Genomic DNA, 24,434 nt, shown 5'->3' on the forward strand with positions numbered 1-24,434 from the left:
GAACAAAAAAAGTGTGATAAATATTATCAAAGATGCCATGGGATTGGGGGTGGGGACGGGAATCCCCAAACTGAAAGACATAAGTTTCCAGATTCAAAGCAACCCTCAAGAGCTCAGAACAATGAATGGAGAAAAAAAAAAAAGCCCCAACTTTCATTGCTTAGAAATTTTGGAAACACCAGACAAGAGAAAAGATACCCAAATATTGCCAAGAGAAAAACAGAAATTTGGCATCAAAATGGCATTGGACTGCAATAACAGCAATACTGGAAGCTAGAATAAATTGGAAAATATTTGTAAAATATTGAGGGAAAAGTACTATCAACTGAATTTCATACCCAGGCAAACTATCAAACAAGTAGGGGGTATACAAAAAGTATTTTTGAATGTGTCAATTCTGAAAAAGACAGAAAAACAGGAAAGATGGGAAGACAGGAAAGAAGGGAGGTGGGATGGAGGGAGGAAGGGAGGCAAAAGAAAATTATATTACCATGTATAGGAAATAAATATCATGTAATAGGAATGTATTGGGGGTAATATAATTGTGTCAATTATGAATTCATTACCTCTCAACTATAAATATACCTTTCAATGTATCCTCTGTGATAAATAAGTGAATTCTTTTAAACATATCTTCTTTAAAGAGGGCATGATAAGATTTTAGGTAGCAGTCTCTGGAGGGATACTGCAGGAAGAAGAGGCTTCCTGCAATTTCTGGCACAGGTTTGAGAGTGGAGTAGGCAGGTGTTTGGTGTAGGGGGGTGGTCAGCAGTTTGAGTGTGAGAACACTTGGTACAGTCCAACCTAGTCACAGGACCAGGACCTGATTTATCCTCTCTGACCTTAAAGTCTTGGCCTGATGATAACCTTTCCATAGTTCTTTGACATGAAAACCAGAGATTTACATGATGTGCCTGCTCTCCCAGGCCTCCTTCCAGTGCAGGTGCCTGGGCTCTGTCAGCAAGCCCTTACACCATCTGCACTCAGTGGCCTACTTTGCTTGGGCTCTACCAGCAAGCCCCCTCACAATTAAGCACCCACTCCCGCACAGCAGCAGCTGCTGATCACTTGTTCCCCAGCCTGCAATCCAGAGGATGCTTACTGTTTGCTCAATAACCCCAGAACAACTCCAACCTGGTTAAACCGGTCAACTTTTCTGCTACCCCCATGGCTAAAACACAATTCAAACAAAGTACGGACTCCTTCAAGTTGACCTTTCTTAGGTACTCTCCCTCACCCTTAGGGTACCATATAAAGTATCCTTACATATTACAGTTACTCTTGCCATGTTTAATGATTATTCACATTAAATTTTCCCCTCTTTAACACATAGTATGGATTGGATTCTATCTGCTGATTGGGCATAGACTACTACAGATATACTTTCAGTAAAATGAAATATGAAACTAAGAAGGAGGAAGATATGGTATCCCGGAACTAAAGGATCTAATTCAGCTGAGAAGCAAAGGGGGATTCTGAATGATGAGAAAGAGAGAACCTAGAATTACAGCTGGGGCAATGACCTAGATATTACCCATCCAGATTGTAGCATGAGAGTGGAATTCTTAAGAAAGAATTTCTCTGGCTGGGCGCAGTGGCTCACGCCTGTAATTCCAGCACTTTGGGAGGCTGAGATGGGCGGATCCAGAGGTCAAGGGATCAAGACCATCCTGGCCAACCAACATGGTGAAACTCCGTCTCTACTAAAAACATAAAAATTAGCTGGGCATAGTGGCGCACGCCTGTAATCCCAGCTACTTGGGAGGCTGAGGCAGGAGAATTGCTTGAACCCGGGAGGCGGAGGTCACAGTGAGCCGAGGTCACAGTGAGCTGAGATCGCATCACCGCACTCCAGCCTGGGCGACAGTGCGAGACTACATCTCAAAAAAAAAAAAAAAGAAAGAAAGAAAGAAAGGATTTCTCCCAGATAAGAAAAAGGAAAGAGTAACTGATAGATTTCCTGTAAGTATCTGACATTGGGGAAAAAAGAATTCTAGTCAAACACTTTGGAAGAATTAGATGTAGGGATATAGAACATAAAGGAAAAAGGTCTTAATTAAATGATTACCAACAGTGAACAACACCTACATAGTAATCATACAGAAAAAAAAAATCATCCATTACAAAAGATGAATAAGAAAAAAAAAATACATAAGAGAAAAATGAGGCTATGTAGCTTGAAATAAACATTTCTTTTGGTCTCTGGTTAGACTGGAAGTATTAATTAAGTTTTTAGCAGTCGCTTAACAGGTTGCCTCTCAAGTTCCTCCCTCTCCCTTTTATTAAGCTTGGTCTCCACTCAATGTACACGATAAAATTCCTGGACCATCAGCAGCCATTTTGAAAAATGGGATTATGCCCTCTTCATTTGATCCAGGGATGGGCACAATCCCAAAAGAGGCCAATGAGAATCGTTTTCCTAAACTCTGCTTCCTTGACTAGGGGTTAATGGAGGTACTTCACACAAGCTGGGCAGAAGCTGAGACACATGAGGTCTCTATAGATGCTTATAGTGTTACATTTCTAGTTCCAGGTCATTCCTGAGGCACAGCTGTATTCCTGCTATTTGGGTTCCACCAGCTTTCCATGAATTGTTCAAGTGGGCATATTTAATTTACTTTCTTTTGATTTAACTATTACAGGATACCACATTTCTAAAGAAATTCTTTCTAATCTCTCAAAATATTCATTAGTTTATATCATTTTATGTTTTTTCCTTGACACACTGCAGATTGAGTCTTGTAGTCTAACATATAGGTCAATTGATGTTGCAATGGCAAATTAAAAATGCCAGTTATCAAGGATGAAATGTAAATACATTATTACATTCTGTAAGGTGTTATCAGTGTAATCAACATCCTGAGAGAAAGAAACATGATATGAGACTCAGCTTATATAAGCATGGTGGGTCACGAGATTTCCCCACATCTTGATGGAGCTTCTACCAATTTTTGCATTTGTTTCCTGTTTCTTTAAATGGTGAAACTGATTTTGTTCTTACTTACATTTAAATTTCACCTTGGAATTATGCCACTGTTCCCTATCAAATACTGACATATTCCTAAATTTAAACACTTGAGAAGGATAAACCCAAATGATAAATATCAGTTAGTAATCCTCCAAGGTCCCTTGTCCCTGAATACTTTATGCTCAAATGCTGATTTGTAAGTCAAATAGTTTAGGTGTATGCCAGTGTTCACAGTCAGTCTTATCAACCTCATAGCACAGAGACCTTGTAATGTAATATCTCATCACCAAAACGACAGTTAGATAACCTAGGATCATGCTTCAAAGAATGTCTTAGCTGGCAAATACATATTTTTAAACAGATTGTTTGGTTGACTTAAATATCCAAACTGTCTTTCACCAAGTCTTGACTGACCGACTGTTAACCTTGAACCAACACTGCCTTGTTTTGAATGCATTTCATTTAAGGTGATGAAAATAAAACCCTGTGCTATTAACAGAAATACCTTAAAACCTTCATTTACTATCCACAAAATAACTATTTGGCATATATATAACCCTTTAGAAATCGAAACATCTTGTATCTATTTGAATTGCTAATGTGAAAAAAAGATGCAGAGAAAATTCCTAAATAATAGGAAGTTCTTAAATACAGGCTTTCATTTTCTTATTATAAAAAGTTGGCACTAATTATGTAAGTCTTTCTGCTAACTTATAGTTTAAAGCTGGATGATGGTCTTTGGTGCTTTATTACCATGATGAATGGAAGAAAACGTATTCAACACACTTGGATCACAGTTAACAGACTACAGAAATTGTTTCTCTTTTTGTTCCTCTGATATTGTTTTATGAAGTTCAAGCTAATCAAAATCTAAATCTAAAAGGGAGAAAATAATTTATTGATTAGAAATGGGCAATGGTGCCTAAGTCCTGTAATGAGATGAATGCTAAATCCACCAGAGGAACATTCTGAATGCTATTTTTACTCATCATAGGAAATGGTTATTGTTAAACCTTTGGAAAGAAGACTATAGAAAGATGCTTGTAGATGAGGGTCTCTTGAGACTTATCAGTAATTTCAGATGGAACATATTAAGAAAAAGCAAGAGTTCTCACCCACTGCATCTCATTGCAACATATGCCCTGCTGCAGTCCTAATCTGAAGTCAACCAAAGTCTTGGTATATGTCCTAGAATTTATTTACCCCTAAGAGAGCTTACAGACATTGAAACTGAGTTCACCACATCCGGTTCAAAAGTGTGTCATCCTGAAGGTAGCATTACTCAAAAGATAGTAAATAAATAGAGGCTATTTTCCTATAATATCCCGAGTTATATCACATGTAATTTAACAGATAATATGCATTTTCATACTATAGCTACTAAGTCATTATTATGTTTATTAGAACATGCCAGAAGTATAAAAATAGTATTTTATATTTATATAACACAGAATAGATAACAAGAACCATTTTTTTAACATCCTAAACAACCTAGGAGCAGTTACTTATTAATTTGCCTTTCAAAACCAGATTCGCTGGGCTCCCATTGAGCTCCCAACTTGTAGGTAGCAGGAGAATTTAGACCAAGATCTTTTATATCAAGATTCTAAATTCAGTATTTCTTTCACCTAAGAGGTCTCCTAATTAGTATTTATAAAATTCTCTTTAAAATATTAAAATTGAAAAATAGAACTGCCCACTTTTAAAAATTTTACTGAATTCACCCAGGAGTTTAAATTAACTAAATTTTAGACATAGATGATGGTAAATTTCTCTGTTCAATAGACAAAGTATTAAATAAAAGAATGATAAGCTAATGTAACAATTCTGTTTATTTCAGAAGCAGTGGAAAGACTTTATGCCTCATTAAGGAAAGTCTTTTGCTTCATTTTCAGTTAGAAAACTCTGCTAGCAGAATTATATCTGAGCTATTTCTAAATATTTCATTCTCATTTGTAAACGGGAGTGTTCTTTCCTTAACAGTTACACGTGCCCATTAAGTACATAGAGAGTTCCTGTACATAAAAAAGATTACTAAAGAGATGTAGATATTATAAGAGAAAATAACCAGTGGGGAAATAAAGGAATGTGGATTTGAAATAGAAAAGGAATATGGATTTGGAATTTTTTTTTTCTATAGGCTGTTACTTTAAATGACAATTGAATTACCAAGTAGAAGAGTGGGTTTCTCTCTAATAAACCTATTGATATTATTTATGGATCTCAAAAGTATAAAGATACACTAAAAATGTTGTTATGGTCTCTATATGTGAGATAATTGTATGTACAAGTGAAAAGAATAACAGAACATTTTCAAAATATATTCATACCCATAAACCCAGTAAAATAAGAGAATTCATAAATTTACTTTTTTAAAATCAACATTATATGAAAAACTAAAGAATATTGTATTTTGAAGAGCCATTCTGCAAAAGAATAAAATGTGTTTTCTTTCATAAGAGTATAGTAGCACATTCATTAAGTAAGTGAGTGCTGCACATTTTGAAATAAATTTATTTTAAAGGCACTTGGTGCATTGTTTTAATCACAAAAGGAAAAACCTTTTCTGATGTTATACTCAAACCCCTTGTGTTTGCAAGTCTCCCAAAAAGCTTACACGTTTCCTATGGTTAATTTTCCACATGCTTGCTAGAGCTGACAATTTTTAATTTACTGGTCAGATCTACCTATTATTTATATGCATTATACTAGACATATTCCTGATTCACCAAAATTCTTTGTAGGGATAGAAGGAAATTATAGTGAATAGAGCTGAGATCAAGTGGGCCCTTAGATCTTAATTATAAATTGTTTAAAAAAATAAGAAAAATGAAAACATAACTGGCTCCCTTGGCTATTTTCATACCAGGAAACAAATGAAAAAGGGAAATTTATTTCTGACCATAAATCCCAAATGTTTTATTTTCATTTTCCCCAAGTTAACTTTCTCACCTAGCTAAGCAGCATTTTTGCTATTATTAGCTTGTGGTCCAATATTAGCTGAACAGTATCCATCAAACTCCTCAGTTCAATGAGCTCAGGGACTCCCAAAGAACTCCATGTATGCAGACTTCTACTTACAGCTTCTAATTATTTTCTAACAGATAATGGAACATTTAAGTTCAGAGAGGTTAGATTAAATTTGTAAGTGGATCAAAACCCTAGATAAAGTTGCAGCAGCAAAGATCACTGTAGAAAACCCTAAGCTTTTTAGTTCTGAGATCCAAGACCCTCACTAATTGCTTATTCGTCTGACGAACTGGTCTCATAATTGTAATCCTCAGAGGTGCTCATTTTTTTCTAATCACACTATGCCGTGCTATACATAAACTGTAAGCAACAGTCACCAAAAAGATGGCCTCTTAGGAGATGCAATAGCATTTTTTTGGGAAAAAAACAAGCTATATATGTAGTATACATAGAATACTATGATTGTTTTAATAGACTCAAATAAGTATAGATTGTATGATAATCACTTCATGAAAAGTGTTAATGATTAAAACATTTATGCAATATTTATAAAAACGTTTTCACATCAGATTTTTTTTTTTTTTGAGACAGGGTCTCACTCTGTCTCCCAGGCTGGAGTGTAGTGGTGCGATCTCTGCTCACTGCTATCTTGACCTCCAGGGCCCAACCAATCTACCCACCTAACAAGCTGGGACTACAGGCATAAGCCACCATGCTCGGGCTCCAGAATCTTTTTTTTTTTAAATAAATTCAGAGGATTTGTGTGTGTATGTGTGTTTTAAGAAAGTTATACACAGTTTGATTTTCTAATCTGAGAGTAAGAGTGAGTAACATAAAATGTCATATGGAGCAATAATAAATAAGAAGAAAATGATGAGGCCATCAACTGGGCTTTGAACGGTAAGAATACGTCTTGAACAAAGTTTGATTTCCATCAATGCAGCGGGCAGCTGAAGGAAATCAGAAGAAAAAAACTCAGAAGAAACAAAACTTTTGACTGAACTGCCACAAGTATTGTTACATGTGGCCCACCTGCCTCTCATTTAATGTGATCTTTTGGAGGAGGCAGAGTAATGGTATGAGAAGCCAGTTGACTTTGGAGCTAGGGAGCTTTCAGTTCAAATCCAGGCTCTGTCTTCCCTTATTGGCTTTGCAATGAGAACAATGATTTAAATACTATCTTGTAAGCTTTATTCTCCTCACAAAATAGGCATATTAATACTGATTTGTAGGCATTCTTGTAGCCCAATATAGATACAAAGAATCATTTAATTCTTTATAATTTACAATTTTGATCTTAATGTTACATGTGGTTCTAGAAAATCTTTGGAAAATATTTCTGCTATTAATAGTGGATTCATGGTGGATAATGGAACCAAGGAATGCTAGGCTGATCCTTTTTCACCCTGGCTTTGGTGCGCAATTGAGTTAAATTATTTTCCACTATACTCCATTTCCTTATTGTACAGATTAGCTCTTGTAATTAGAAAAGGGGCAGGAGGATGTTAGTGCAAATAAACCATACCTAAACTCACCCTTGTTTACATAATATAGTCAGTTAATTTGGATGGAAATCAGCTCACTTGTGATCCAGGATTACTGACTTCTGCTGCTGAATGTGGAATCACTTTCTAAACATTAAGAAGATTTCTAGCAATCTGGGGTCATCTCTAACCCTCTACTTGAGAGGACCATTTTACTAACTATGACCATTCCTAAGGGTGATGATGGTATGCAGACCATACACCAAAATGAAGGCCTCAGCAACAGCCCCAGAAGCAAAGGTTTTTCTCTTTCTCCTGTCCTCCTGTCACTCAGTCCCATTTTCCGCCAAGGCAAGCCATAGAACCTAGAATCCCTCTTCCCCCAGACAGGGCATACAAATGAGAACCCCTTTTCCTGAAAGCCAGCCATAAAATCTGAAAATATTCTATGTAAAAACTGGCCATAAAAGAATGATCTGACCTACCTGTTTGTAGGTCATTAGACCCACATTCCAGCGAGGGCCCTGCCCTACACCCAGTAGGAAAGAATGCATGCTCAGAGAAATCAACAAGAGTTTAGACAGACAGGCCTTGCTGGGTTTCCTCACTCAATTAATATCAGATCACACTCTTTCACACTCAATCATATTTCCATAAGTCTGTCTATACTTTTTTGAACCTAAGCATAAGAATGGACAATTTTCTCTGTATCTTTGGGTCTTCATTAAATACATTTTAAAGTCTTTTAATTATGTATTTTTCTTTAGAAACAGGATCTTGCTCTGTCAGCCAGGCTAGAATGCTGTTCCAGGATGCTAGCTCATTTCAGCCTTGAACTGCTGCACTCAAGTGAGCTTCTCACCTCAGCCTCCCACAGTAGCTAGGACTACAGGTGTAGGACACCATGCCTGGTAGAGATGGGGTCTTGCTACCTTTCCTCCTATTAATTTGCATCATGTCAGTAGTTTTTAAGAAACCTTTAGGAAACCAAGGGCCTTGGCTCCTACACTGACAAAGTTCCTGTCCATGACTTAAGGACATAACCAGGTAAATAAAAACAGACCTATTGTCCATTTGTTTAGTTTCTGTCAGTCTATGGTTTGGAAATTGTAGACATAAACCTCTGACTGATACAACAGTGGTGTTAAGTCAAATGAGGAATTTTCTTGATTATTTTGAGGAAACGATCATAAAAAATTTTTTAAGATATCCTTGTAAAGTAGACACTTTTGTAATACCATTTTTAGCAATGCCAGCCATGTGATCATTCTAATAAGTAATTACCCAATGGTATCATTAAACTTTAAAAAAAAAGATGAAGATAATTTTTATCTTTTATCCACATACCATACATGTGTAAAGATACATATGTCTTTTTATTAGATTTTTAGATGTCTTTTTATTAGACTTATTAGATTTTATTAGATACATATGTGCCTATTGCAATTATTACAGCATAGTAAGCCTTTTTCCCCTTAACCAAATTACTGCCCTATGAATAACTAATTACTTCATGCCATATAATGCAAACCAGGACTTTATGCAGATAGTCCCTTCCTCCTACAGGAACAGTATTTTGTATCCTTAACTCTGGAAATAGATCATTAACAAAACCATTGAGGTTTGATGTATTGGAAATTGCTGATATTTTGGAAATTCTATTTTCTGGTGTTTGCTTGTCCTTTGGGCAAAAGATTTCTACCTGCATTTTATGAACAGTTGAATATTAGAAACTGTTCCTCCTAGTGATACAAACTGAGTGGGGATTTTTCCTAAGTCATAAGTATCAGTTGCTGTTCAGATTGGAATAAGAAACTGCACATGATTAGTTTAATTCTCTTTCAGCCCTATGTGGCATCGTAATACATCCTCTAGTCATGTACAAAATTCACAAACTGTAGGTTAGAGAGCTGGAGAATACCTACAATATGGAAAACGATGTCTTCAACAGACAACTGATTTCCATTTACTAAATGCAAATATTGGTGCAGTAGACTATGTCCTCTTGAGAAATGTCCTTTCATTCACACAAATTCAAGAAATGCTTTGGAGAAACAGAGGCAGACAAAAAGTTAATTAAGTTACATGTTGAGGCTTACAGAGAGCAATCTGTATTGGATCTGGATAGTCTCTTTTAGGTACTTCAATGGAGAAATTAAGCCTGTTGGAATGCAAAACTTGTCAAGCACTTTGTCTTAGTATCCCCTAAGGCAGTATTTAAAGCTCAAGTTTTAGGATCACTACTAAATTCTGTTAACTCTTAACTGGAAATGCCTGCAGTCAACTGAGGGATTAAGTGGCTAAATTGGCTGGACTTCCTGGGTCAATAGGGACTTCCCTAAGGGGACTTTCCCCTAAGCCAAAATGAGTCATAGCTGCAATTTAAGGGATTGAAACTTCAACCAATCAAAGGGGACCTTCCCCTAAGCCAAAATGAATCATAGCTACAAGCTAAGGGATTGAAACTTCAACCAATCAAAGGGGACCTTCCCCTAAGCCAAAATGAGTCATAGCTACAAGCTAAGGGATTGAAACTTCAACCAATCAAAGGGGACTTTCCCCTAAGCCAAAATGAGTCACAGCTGCAAGCTAAGGGATTGAAACTTCAACCAATCATATAGGGAGTTTAAGCTATAGCTGCAGCCTGATGTTTTCAACCAATCAGGCCCGCCAACCCACAAGCAGATAGAAAATGAGCTAATTCTATAGGACGGAAAAAGGAAAAGGGGAGGGGTCATAAGGGGATATAAGCGTAAGACACCCAAGCCAGAAAGGCAACCCTTCTATTCCAAAGTAAGGTGTGGAAGCTTTACTTTTGCTTTCACTTTACTTTTGCTTTTGCTTTAATGAGTCTTGCTGCCACACACTCTTTGGGTCCGCACGTTTCTCTAATCCAGCTGTAACACTTGCTGCTGTGGTTCACGGCTTCATTTCTTGAAACCCATGAGACCACGAACCCTTCAATCAAGAAAAACCTTCAATCAAAAGAAGAATTTCATCTCACAACTGCTTTCATTTATTTATTTTTGCCAAAATCTGTGATAAAATCAACTTTATTTTTCTTTTCATCCTTGTATTCTTACTCTTACTGAAACAGAAAATAAACAGAGCGGTCACAAGGAGAAGAGATCCTGATGCATGTTTTAGTTGGAGAAGCAAACATTATCCAAAATTACTACACAAGTCACCAAGAACTCAGGAGTAAGAAGCTAAAAATGAAACCTAATACTACCCTCCCATGTATAATGGAAACACTAACAGGCAAGCACTCAAAAGATTCCCTTAAAACAGGTTCCCCTAATAGAAACTAAGGAAAGTTATTGGCCTATTGCATGCATAGGAAAAAATCTTCCAAGGGTCTTCCTCCTCAAAGGGTTTTCAGAGGGTACATGAATACCATGTCAAAATGGAAGGTCTATTTCTCTGTGATTCATCTGGTGCTCTAAATTCAAGACAGATCTTAAATTGAGTTTGTAGAAACGAATCATATATGAGCACTATGAATACCTAAGAAAAATTATCCCGACTACAATATGCCAAATAAAGATAGAACAATTGGGAAAAATATCACAGAAATTAATTAGGCTGGTATAGAGAGGATGTAAAGGAGTAATAATAAGTCTTTAAAACATAGAAAAAAATCAATTCAGACCATTAACCAAGTAGTTATTCTGTCTCCTATGTGCTTATATTTTGCTTGCTCATAGATATGCAGTGATGGAGTCAGCAGACATGTTTGCTGTCATTGAGGATCTTGTAGTCTAGTGGTGGAGAGTGGAATTCTACAATAAAAACTAAGATAAATAATATTAATATGTAATAACTTATTAAAATTTCTGATTACTATTAGTAAGTTATAATTTTAGAAATCAGGAAAGGGCTCTTTGAGAAAGTACACTTAAGCTGAGAAAATAAGGATAACTAGGAGTTCATTAGGTATGATTGGAAGATGAACACTCCAGGTGAAGGCACTGACTGGCTTGGCTTATAAGGGGAGTAGAAAGAAAGTCAGTGAAGAGAAAGACTACTGGAAAAGAAATCAGGAGCTCTGTAAGCTAAGAATCTGATATTTTACTTTAGTAAAGCCACTAAAAGTCTCATGCAGAGGAACTGCACAATTCAAGCTTTGTATTAAAAAGTAGGGAGATCAAATCTAGTCTCATAACTTAAGATGAAGAAGTTGAGGGCTGGGATTAAGATGATGGCAAGAGTATAAAAAGAAGAGGAAATTGTCCAAATGTGTTTTTGGCATAGAATCAAAACATTTACTCTCGAATTGGAGTTGGTTGTTTGTGGGGTTGTGACATTCAAGGATAAATTTCAAATTTCTGATAGGGACAATAGGGTGGATACAGATACAAAATACATAAATGGGTGAAATTGAAGGCAGAAGAGATTGAGAAGAGAGGATGAAGACATCTATTCAGGGTATGCTAAACTTGAGATGTCCCTGAGATTTCCATGTGGCAATATTAAGGATGGAGATTAGGTCAGATTCATAAAACAGACTAGAGATGGAATCTGGTAGTCTAGTGAGATGATCTAGGAAAAATTTATAGATTGAAAAGAAGTCTAGAACTTTGCATTGAGATATTTCAATATTTCTGATATTGTTTACTGCCTGTATGATTTTAAGAAGCAGGAAAGTTGACGATTTTTTGTAAGAACATGGTTACAATGATGGTCCATGAATCTAAGTGGGCTGCAGAGAGATGTGAGATAGGAAGCACTGAGGGATCGTGAGACAAAGGAGAGACAGTGAAAGGAAAATGAACTAGAAAGGCAGGAGAATGTAGCTGAAGATTGAGATATTTGAAATAGTAATTTCAAATGTGAGGCTTCTGCTGATTGCTTACTAGTTCTATACAACTAACAGGACATGAACAAGAGCCAACGAAATCAACTACAACAGAAATTATTTATCTTAACTACTAGGAATTTTTTCTTTCATCTTAGTAGACCTTTGAAAGTTCTGTTTCTAGTGGAGTTTATAGATTCTTTTTCCAAAAATACTCTTTTTTTTTTTTTTTTTCCGAGATAGAGTCTCACTCTGTGGCCCAGGCTGGAGTGCAGTGGGGCAATCTTGGCTCACTGCAAGCTCTGCCTCCCAGGTTCATGCCATTCTCCTGCCTCAGCCTCTGGAGTAGCTGGGATTACAGGCGCCTGCCATCACACCCGGCTAATTTTTTGTATTTTTAGTAGAGACGGGGTTTCACCATGTTAGCCAGGATGGTCTCGATATCCTGACCTTGTGATCTGCCCGCCTCAGCCTCCCAAAGTGCTGGGATTACAGGTGTGAGCCACAGCGCGCGGCTACTGTTTTTTTTTTTTTAAAGCAAAGTTAATTTCCAGAACTTTTTAAAATTACTTTAGCTATATTTTTTCTTAAGGGAAAGAGGATTGGCTAACTGGCTTTTCAAGATCATCTCAAAGTATACTTTACTTTGACATATAAGTCACATATATATGACATGTAATTCCATTACAAAATGAAATTCTGCATTTGTTTCACCTCTGAAATAGATTAATTGTATTCATAAATGCAAATAGACAAAACCTATAAGGCCAGAAAATATAATTAGATTAAGTAATATGAATTTTTGAATACCCACTATTATCCCTGGATGCAAGGATGGTTCAACATATGCAAATCAATAAATATGGTACATAATATCAACAGGATGAAGAATAAAAACCATATGATCATTTCAATTTATGCTAAAAAAGCATTTAATAAATATGACATCCCTTCATGATAAAAGCCCTCAAAAAACTGGAGATAGAAAAAATATGCCTCAACATAATAAAAGCCACATATGACAGACTCACAGCTAGTATCATACTGAATGGGGAAAAACTGAAAGACTTTCCTCTAAGATTGGAATGTGAAAAGGATGTCCACTGTCACCACTGTTATTCAACATAGAACTGGAAATCCTAGCTGAGCAACCAGACAAGAAAAAGATATAAAGGGCGTCGAAATCAGAAAAGAAGTCAAATTATCCTTGTTTGCAGATAATATGATCTTATATCTGGAAAAACCTAAAGACTCCACAATAAAACAATTAGAACTAATAAACAAATTCAGTAAAGTTGCAAGATACAAAATTGACATACAAAAATCAGTAGCATTTCTATATGCCAACAATGAACAATCTGAAAAAGAAATCAGAAAAATAATCCAATTTATATTAGCCACACATAAAATTAAACACCTAGGAATTAACTTAAACAAGTGAAAGATCTCTATAATGAAAACTATAAAACACTGATGCAAGAAATTGAAGAGGATATCAAAAATGGAAAGACATTCCATGTCCATGAGTTGAAAGAATCAATATTTCTAAAATGTCCATACTACCCAAAGCAATCTACAGATTCAATGAAATGCCTATAAAAATACATAAAAATACCAATGACATTCTCTATAGAAATAGAAAAAAAAATTCTAAAATTTATATGGAACCACAAAATACTAGAATAGCCAAAACTATCCTAAGCAAAAAGAACAAAACTGGAGGAATCACATTATTTGACTTCAAATTATACTACACAGCTATAGTAACCAAAACAGCATGGTGCTTTCATAAAACCAGATATATAGACCAATGGAACAGAACAGAGAACCCAGAAACAAATCCACACAACTACAACGAACTCATTTTTGACAAAGGTTCCAAGAACGTACATTGGGAAAAAGACAGTTGGTTCAATAACGGTGCTGGGAAAAGGTATCCATGTGAAGAAGAATGAAACTAGACCCCTATCTCTCAGCATATAAAAAATAAAATCAAAATGGATTAAAGACTTTAAGACCTCAAACTATGAAACTACTATAAGAAAACATGGGGGAAATCTTCAGGATGTTGATCTGGGCAAAGATTTCTTAAGCAATACCCCACAAGCACAGGCGACCAAAGCAAAAAATGAATAAATGAGATCAAATCAAGTTAAAAGGCTTCTGCACAGCAAAGGATACAATTAACAAAGTCAAGAGACAACCTACAAAATGGGAGAAAATAGTTGCAAACTAGCCATCTGACAAGGGTTTAATAACCAGAATATATAAGGAGCTCAAACAATTCTATAAGAAAAAAAATCTAATAATCTGATCAAAATGTGGGCAGAAGACTTGAATAGACATTTCTCATAGGAAGACATATAACGTCAAATAGGCATACGAAAAGGTGCTCAATATCACTGATCATCAGAGAACTGCAAATCAAAACTACGATGAGATACCTCATCACAGTTAAAATGGCTTAATACTTACATCCAAGACAGGTAATAACAAATGCTGGCAAGAATATGAGGAAAAAGGAACGCTCATACACTGTTGGTGGGAATGTATATTAGTGTAACCACTATGGAGAACACTTTGGAGGTTCCTCAAAAAACTAAAAATTGAGCTACCATATGATACAGCAATTCCACTGCTGGGTATATATGCAAAATAAAGGAAATCAATATATCAAAGAGATATCTACACTCCTATGATTGTTGCAGCACTGCTTACAATACGTTAGATTTGGAAGCAACCTAAGTGCCCATCAACAGATATAGGAATAAAGAAAATATGGTACAAATACACAGTGGAGCACTATTCAGCCATAAAAAAGAATGCAATCAAGTCATTTGCAAAGCTTGGATAGAACTGGAGATCATTATGTTAAGTGAAATTAGCAAGGCAGAGAAAGACAAACATCATCTGTCCTCATTTATTTGTGGGATCTAAAAACCAAAACAATTGAACTCATGAAGATAGAGAGTAGAAGGATGGTTACCAGAGGCTGGGAAAGGTAGTAGGGGGCTGGGGATGGTTAAATAAAATAAAATGGTAAAAATAGAAAGAATGAATAATACCTACTATTTGATAGCACAACAAGGTTACTATAGTCAATAATAACCTAATTATAAATTTTAAGATAACTTAATGAGTGTGATTGGATTGTTTGTAACTCAAAGGATAAATGCTTGAAGGGATAGATACCCCATTCTTCATGATGTGCTTATTTCACATTGCATGCCTGTATCAAAACTTCTCATGTACCCCATAAATATATACACCTGCTGTGTACCCACAAAAATTAAGAATAAAAAATCCACTATTAGTATGGAACAGGATATAGCTAAGGGTTACTATTACTGTGAATCTATACATATGAAATTTTATAACTTGAAAATGTTATAGAACAAAATACCTTTTCAAATAATTTTATAAGCCTGTTATACTCTAAGAGAAAATGTAAACTGATAAATTATATTCATTTCACTCGATTAATATGATATCAATTAGATTTAAAATAATTCCCATCAAAATACTGAATATCAAATGGAGAAGAGAAACCATAGAAAGACTATTCACATGAACATTTCTTCAGAAAATAGGATAACAGCAGTTGTGTAAGATAAATAAAATTTCCTATGGTATATATAAGAAAAACAAGCTATTCTTTTTAGTAAGAATATTACCATTTACATAATAAAGTCAGGTGACTTAAAACGCGTTTCCTTGCAGTATCTCACTGTGGTAAATTTGGTGTGGAAAAGTTGAAATGAAAGCCAAAAAAATTCATGCAAATGCAAAGCCATGACTGTTGAGCAGTCACTAGAATTTAGAATAATTACATAATTTCTTTCATTTTTTTTAAGAAAGCAAGTAATTTAGATAAAACATTTAAAAACAAAGTCAACTGTTACTAGGTTTACATACTGGGGAAAAACATAGAGTGACGGGAACTCAGAAAAAATGAATAGTCTGTCTGATTTTATGAGATGGTGGTGCCCAATTTTAAGAATCTTATTCAATAGCATCATTTCTTATGTATGTGTTCTGCACCATTTTGTGGATTAAAAAAAAAAAGAGAAAACAAAAAACAACAAAAAAGCCTGCATTTTCCCTATGAAATGGTTCTATTTGAAACAAGAACTAGGAGCACGTATAAATGCAGGTATTCTTATGAAGGTGGGCCTTTAAAGTCATTTTCTTAATGTTGTTCAATGTGATCTTTCTTTATGGGAATGAAGAATGTACTGGCCATTCACTAGCAGTGTGTTATTATTGTCATTATGAATCCATTAGACATATTCAGGTAAGCAGAGTAACAGCCCTGGGTGACCAAACTCTCCTTCTCTTGCTTTTAGTGTAGCATTTAATAGAACACAAACTGCCCCTTATTTATTTTTTGCCTATGGTAAAAATTCTAAGAAAATATAAAAGTCCTCTCCTTTAGCCTTGAATATCAATAGAAGTTTCATTGTGGTGATAAATTTTGAGTATTAAGTTGCTACATTTGTGTTATTTATTATAATAACCAGTAAAGCACAGCTATATGTGATGAATATAGTAGTGGTTATTGAATCTAGAATATTCTATTTCAAGCACAAAGTTAGAGTGGAGAAAAAGGAGTCTAATGATTAGTAAGATTGTGCAATTTCCATTGTCTTTGAAAGCTTTTTTTCCCCTGAAGAATTGTACAAACAAGCATACAAATACAAATATGCACATAACACTAGTTTGCAAAAACATGGTTGCAGCAGATTTTATTTAGCTTGAAAGTTATCCTTGGAACACCCTACCACAGTGTTATACCAGATGACCCCCACACACCTTTCTTTGCTTGACAGCTTTCTCTTTCCACTGAGCCTATTTTGCCATCCTTGGCTGGAAGGGTATGTAGTGGGTGAAGTGTGGCTCTTTCCCAGCAGCTCTACACCTTCAGCTCCCTTAACCCTTGAGTGGGATAATTTTGAGGTGTATGTCCTACACTGGCTGCCAGAGTCTCTCCAGTGAAAAGAAGCTCCAGTCACTTAGAATGTCAGCTAGCTTTATTAGTTCCCCTGTCTTATTTCTAAACTCTGCTATTGATGAGTCCTTCGCCTCCAAAATAAATGACTTTCACATTCTTATTTCAAGGGTAGCTTCTGCATCTGTAAGAACCCAAACTAACACAAGTTAAACTTATTACTTTTAACAAAGTAACTCTGGAATATTTATAATTTCAATTCAACCCTTAGATTCAAATTACAAATAAATTTTCTTGTACCTACCTCTTTTTTGTGGTTTGTTATTCAAATACTTTTATAATGATCTACATACATAACCAATGAGCTAAAAATGTAGGTATGAAATATAGGCTTATGTTTATGTTAAAGTTAGAGAAGCCTGCATTAGATATTAAATTCACCGTTGATGTTGCCAGTTAAACTGCATTTTAATCATTGTGATGCTATCCTTCTAATGTTTTGAAAGAAGTCTCCAAAATAGTAGGACATGTTTCTGCCTGGTACTTACTAAACTCTGCTGATAGCTATCCATCAATCTGTTAATCTTCTAGCATCTATCCACAAGAGAAGAGGCACAGTCAAAATATTTTCCTTAACTTTTTTTAACTTTTAAAAAGAACAGATTCTTCTGAATCTGTTGGTTACCAAATCCATCAACCATCTAGGAAAATGACTCCTTTCATGGCTCAATCAGAGCCTCATCTAAAATTCAGCAGAAATCTAAGACTCCAAGCTGCCATCTCTACTCTTGTTTCCATGGGAATATACATCAGATCAAGAAAAAAAAATGGATGGGGTTAGGAGCTTTCAAATAATCATTCAAAATCATGATGAGGATTTTAGAGCTTTTTCTTAGGTGTGATTATTTTGTAGCCTCTTAACCCCCTTTTGCCAGTCTGTTTCCATGGAAATATGACAAAAATGGCTGTTCAAGCCTCCAGCAGAGATTATTAGCATTCTTGTGAATTTCAGCTTTCAGTCTATGCTGGCAAGATTTTTTTCTACCAGTTTTATAAATTAACCTATACTGTTTCTACTCATTGTAATTTTCCTTTATAACTTCTACTTTTTAAAAAATTTCTCTTCACAAATTTATAGCTATGATCAAGATTAAATTGAATAATAGGCATATCACTGAAAAAGGCTTCAGTTTTAAATTTTAATAATATCAGCCAGGACATGTAGCAGTGGAGTGTCAGGAACTTTAGAGAACTGAAGAAAGAAACAATATTTAGTTTTTGGCCTTACTGTTATATAGATGCTGGTAGATATGCAACAAGGTGATATTTAAAATATTTAGCAACTGGTAAGGCGTGAAACCAACCAATCCGAAAAGCTGGTTTGTACCGGCTGATTATCAACCTACTATATGAGAATCAATAATAAATTAGGCTGAAAGTAGTTTTATATAAAGTAGTTAGCATTATACACAAATAAATTATTCAACGTCAAAGACAGCTCCTGTAAAACTTGTAAATAAAGGAGCTTACAAGAGAAACTGGATAGAGATATATAGCAATCCATCTTTTAAAAAAATCAAAGTGCATATGCTTGCATCATTTTTCATATGAAGGTCATTTGCAAATAGAAATCATTCTTATTACTCAAGACATTATGCTAAAAGATAGAGAAAGAACATATATGGTCTTTGATAGAACCCCTGGCAAGATGTCTTGTATTGAATGTGAAAAAACAACAGCATGATACATACATAATTTTATTCCATCCTACTCTGAAATTTGCTGACCGGTTCAAATCTACAATTTTTGCTAGGGGAAATCTTAAAGTTCTGATTGACCTTATAAAGTACTTTTTTACTCTTTAGAGGTCTGTTATTATTCTATAGTTGGAGTTTTTTAACCCATAGAGTCTTTTCTTCTGAATTTGAATTACAAAAATAAATGTCAAGGGATAATTACTTGACTCAGGTAGGTTCTTAATTTAAATTTAACAGAGACTAACTTGCTATAGAAACTAATCTTGATTGATGTTTTCAACTAAATAGATCATAACCATAATAAAATAAAGCAGTATGGTTAATTTTTCAAATTATCAATTTTAGCCCCTGCTTTCCCCTTAGGCAACATCTGGCCTGCAGCTTATTTATGTAAATAAAAAGTTTTATTGGGACACAGTCACACCCATTTGCATTAGTTTTTGTTCTGTTTGGTTTTGCTTTAATTATCTATGACTGCTTTCCTACCAAAAAGAGCAGAGCTGAGTTGCTGCCACAGAGAACACATAGCATGTAAAAGCCTGACTATAATCCAGCCTTATAAAAAAAAGTTTACTGATCCCTACTCAAGCCTGGCTTCCTGAACTGAAAGTCTAGACCTGCCATTTTCTAACTTTCTAACCTCGGGTTAACCCCAGGTTCTTGGTCTGTCATATTTTGAGGAATAAATAAATTATTATTTGTGAATTATTTGTAACAGTGTTTGGCCCTTAGTAAATACTTTGTAAATATTAGTGACTTATTACCACCACCACATAGTCTTTCTAATACTGTTCAGTGTGACTAATTTTAAGAAATATATACATGAGCTTTGGTTATTAAATAAAATTGGTTATTTTTGGTTGTTAAATATCTTTTCAGTTGAAATTATATATTGCTCTCACTGGACGCTATTTGGTTATATTTAACAAGAAAACTTAAGAACATTACGTGTCTGAATCAATGTAGATAATTCACCTTGGCAACTGTAAATATCTTCAAACTCTAAAGGCAAGTTCTAGTGAACTATCTTGGCAGACAGTTGTGAAGCAAGAGTGATCTAAAAAGTATAATAAAATGTGAATTGGTCTTAGAAATGTCTTTAATTATAAGATTATAACATTTCCATAGGAGAAATTTGTAAGTTGTGGAGTTTTGGTTTTGTTTTGCTTTAATTATCTAAGCAGGCTATTTGATAATGGAGAAAAATGTGATTGCCTGGGTGTCTGTACTTACATCCATGAACTCCACATTTGCCTTGGGACCAGTTGTCTCATTAAGAATCTTAATAGCCACAGGAATCTTCACAGTTTCTCCTTCAGGTACCCAAATACCCTTTGGGGAAAAAAATTTACATTAAATATGACATCTCAACCTATTAAGTTCTTACAAAGTAACTTAGAAGTTTGATATTATAACATTCAATCAACAAACGTTTATTTAGCACCTGTTACATGTTACAAGTTACTCTGCAACTTTGTTGTCTGCTTTCATTATCTGAGGATGATGCTCATATACATGATTACATATATAGAATATATAATATATAACCTGCTTTCAAGATGTTTACACTACTGTCAAATTCTACTTGTGTGCATGAAAAAGGCTTTGAATAGTGAAGACAGCATGGAAATAGGATAGCAAAAGAATATCTGATTTGGATGGTATCATCGACTTTTTGAGATGGTTGCTCTACTTTTTGAAGCTCAGTTGTATCATCTGTAATTTAGAAGACTGGACTAAGGAATGTTAGAGGTTCTTCTCAGGCTGAATATTATCTAAATATTCAGCAGCAAGAAAAACAATTAAAAAAGCATATTCTCATGTTCTTCAAGTTCAGATTGATTTATGAATTAATTTTCAAGAATGAATATTTAAGATTTAGTTTTCAAAGGCAAGTGCTAGGGGATATTGAGCACATATTAATTTGTCTACATTATTAAAGCATGTGTATGTGTGTGTGTGAAGGAATTTTATTATCTCTGAAGAAATATAAAATATTTATATTGGCCATTGTTGGTTCTCTTTTCCTATCAAAATATAATTATAATATCTGAACAGGATTTATCCCTTGGGAAAGTATAAAGTTGGTAGAGTTTGAGTGAAATACAACATTAAGCTAAATAATAGTATTTCTGGGTAAAGTGAATTATAACATTTGAATGAGGACAATGATTTTGATAAGACATACAAGGATGCACAGGTTGTACAATAATACATTTTAAAAGGTGTATTTTCCCAAATGAATGCAAAAGCAAATGTGAGATCATGAGGACAAAACCCAAAAAATCTCAAATTTTAGCTTCTTAACCCTGACATCAGAGAATATTTCTTATAAGATTTTTAACATTAAAATGAAAGAATGATAAATAATCGTCTGTTATTCATGAACAAAACATCTTTACTTCCCGTCTTTCTTAATGTCAGCTGGTTGTAGTCATAAAGAAAAAAAAATTCAAAAAGTTTTTCACTTTGAACTTTTATGCTACAACATATGTATTTGTGTTACTCAAAGTTGCAGTATCATCAGGAGACCTGAACACAAGAATTATTTTAAAACATAGTAACAATAATAAAGAAAATAAAAGGCTTTTACTTTTAGAAAGTGAATTTATGGTTGCATTCTTCCTAGGCAGAATGAATAGGGAAATCTATGTGTCAAATGCAAAATAATAAGCCAAGTTCCTTGCATAAAATTAAAAAAAAATAAAGCAGAAACAGAAAAAAGAAAAAAAGCCAAATACTCATAGGCTGCATTTTCTCACTGATGTTATCTAGGGTGGAAAACAGGCTTATTATTCATTATTGAATAAAGTAACCACAGAGAAGGTTACTTTATAAAGACATGACATCAATATTAAAGTATCCCTAAAGTGTACTTTTAAAATAATATAGGCCAGGCATGGTGGCTCATCCCACCACTTTGGGAGACTGAGGCAGGAGGGTCTCTTGAGCTCAGGAGTTCAAGACCAGCATAGGCAACATAGAGACATTCCAACTCTACCAAATATAAAAAAATTAAAAAATGAGCTGAGTGTGCTGGCACATGCCTGTGGTCCCAGCTACTCAGGAGGCTGAGGTGGGAGGATGGTTTGAGCCCAGGAGGTTGAGGCTACAGTGAACTGTGATTAAACCACTGCCCTCCACCCTGGCCTACAGAGCAAGACCCTGTCTCAAGAATAAATACATAAATAAAATAAGAATATAAATTCAACGTAAAGTATTTTATACTTCTTTTTAAAATAAATATTTATTAAATTATTCATGTTTTTTTCATTATTTCATTCATTATTTCACTATTTTCTGGGACCGACTAGTTAAAAATTTTACTATCTGATACCCATGATATTGGTCCTAATCTTTATACTTAAATGGAGAATATTTCTAATTAGGAGAAAAAAAAATCAAATAATTGGTTAAGCCAATTTGCATTTCTATGGTCAAGAATAATCCTTTATAGTTTAAGACAGTATGTCTTCATAACAACTGATCTATTGATTAAAACTTAGAGTCAAACATAGACACTTCAGGCATATAATTCAAAAAAACTTATGAAATTTCCAATAAACTTTCATTACAAGTAACTTCAATTAAGGTAAAACACTCATGCACAATAGACAAATAAATGCTCTTAATACAAGTTAATAAAGCTTTATTATTAAATGCTTAAATGGGTAACATTTTTCTCTGCTGAGGACATTAGATGGTGTTTAGTCTTGAGTTATAGGGTATCCAAGGTTTAAAATAAAATTTAATTTACAGACCACATTATCTTTAAAAATATAGTAGTGATTACACTCTAGGAACAATCCAAGATTGAGTTATCTTAAAAATGGAAGTATGTTATAATACATTTAAATTTTTCCATTTATCTCTATCTTTTTTTCTCCCCATTTCTTTTCTTCATAAACACATAAATTTGCCTACTTGCTTTAAATTTTGTCAATGTCACATGCAGAATCGGTAACAGGCCAACATTTAAAGGCAGGAAGCCCTAACATTGTTCTACTGACTTGTCCTATGGTTCAGCACAGAAACCTTCAGTTACATCTGCGAATATGGAGAATTGTGGCATTTACTGGATAATTCAGGTGGGGAAACATCCTGCAATCAATCATTAGAATGAGAATTTATGGCATAGCTAAGTGATCCAGAATGATTGACAATATGGATCAAATTCACAGCAGTACTTTCAATTTGTCAATTTAAATAATCAAGACTGCAATTTAGGACTCTACATTTATTATCCACATAATTTGTTGATATTTTATTGTAGAAATGAGTACAGATTAAAATTATTAAAGATGTAAATACAATTGCAGTAAATAGATACAAATTTTAAGGATATAAAATGATACAGTCTGAGTCTGTTTTTTTCTAGCATAATCTAAATTGAGAAACAGAAACATTTGTGTTTCTTTGAACATACATCAAATCTGAAGATTAGAAAAGGCATCAAGTCAGCCTAGAATAGTGCCTATGCAAAGTAGGTACTCAAATTTATGTCAAATTAAGATCAAATTTAATTGAATAAAATATGCATACTAAAAGATTAGAAAACTTCTACATTTTGACCTTAGAATACAAGTCTTATTTTAAGGATATTAGATTATTTTGGAGCACTAGGAGAGAAAAATTAAGGTTCATATTCTAATTATTAATATTTTTTGTTAAATCTCTGTTTTAAATAGAAAAAAATGAATATTTCAAAATGCAACATTTCTAAGATCCAATTAACTTCAACAGATATGTTTGTAAAATGCAGGCTTACACATAGCTTTGAGAAATATATTAAATGCCAGCTGGGCACGGTGGCTCATGCCTATAATCCTAGCCCTTTGGGAAGCCAAGGCGGGTGGATCACTTGTCAGGAGTTCGAGACCAGCCTGGCCAACATGGTGAAACCTCATCTGTACTAAAAATACAAAAATTAGCCAGGCATGGTGGTGTGTGCCTGTAATCCCAGCTACTGGGGAGGCTAAGGCAGGAGAATCGCTGGAACCTGGGAGGAGGAGGTTGCAGTGAGTGGAGATCATGCCATTGCACTACAGCCTGGCCAACAGAGCGAGACTCCATCTCAAAAAAAAAATATATATATATAATGCCAAAGTAACTTTTGGGAAGTGTAGTAATGCATATTACAAGAATAATTCAGCATTCGCCCAGAAGAATTTCTTAATCTTGTTATTTACCATTAAAATAAATTTCACCATAATTAATCTTGGGCCTAGCCTCTGAATTGGTCCTGTAATTAAGGCAAATAAGTAAACAGACACATGCCATCATTTGAGCTTTTCCTTTCCAGAAATATCTCTTATTGAAAACACATGATGTCACCTTTTCCTCCTATCTGACCTCAATTTTGCATATAATGTCACATTTTTAGTTTGCTTATGATGACAAAGACATCAAAACCATGGAAATTATTTACAAAATCATAAATGTAACCAGGTAGGCAAAAAATTATTTAGAAACTAGTTCCAACCTATTAAGACATCAGCATATTTGAATG

At 34.5% G+C, this 24,434-nt stretch overlaps 1 protein-coding gene across 6 annotated transcripts in view; it reads right to left on the reverse strand.

Moving 5' to 3' along the window:
- ERBB4 (erb-b2 receptor tyrosine kinase 4) overlaps window positions 1-24,434 on the reverse strand; it is a 1,162,809-nt gene that overhangs the window by 220,936 nt on the left and 917,439 nt on the right. For all 6 annotated transcript variants that reach the window (XM_054549798.1, XM_024243752.3, XM_024243750.3 and 3 more), the window contains one exon: window positions 20,159-20,257. In XM_054549798.1, the coding sequence (XP_054405773.1) occupies window positions 20,159-20,257 (99 nt within the window). The remainder of the gene's footprint in view (window positions 1-20,158; window positions 20,258-24,434) is intronic.

The sequence above is a fragment of the Pongo abelii genome, chromosome 11 (genome assembly GCF_028885655.2).
Source record: "Pongo abelii isolate AG06213 chromosome 11, NHGRI_mPonAbe1-v2.0_pri, whole genome shotgun sequence".
NCBI lineage: Eukaryota > Metazoa > Chordata > Mammalia > Primates > Hominidae > Pongo > Pongo abelii.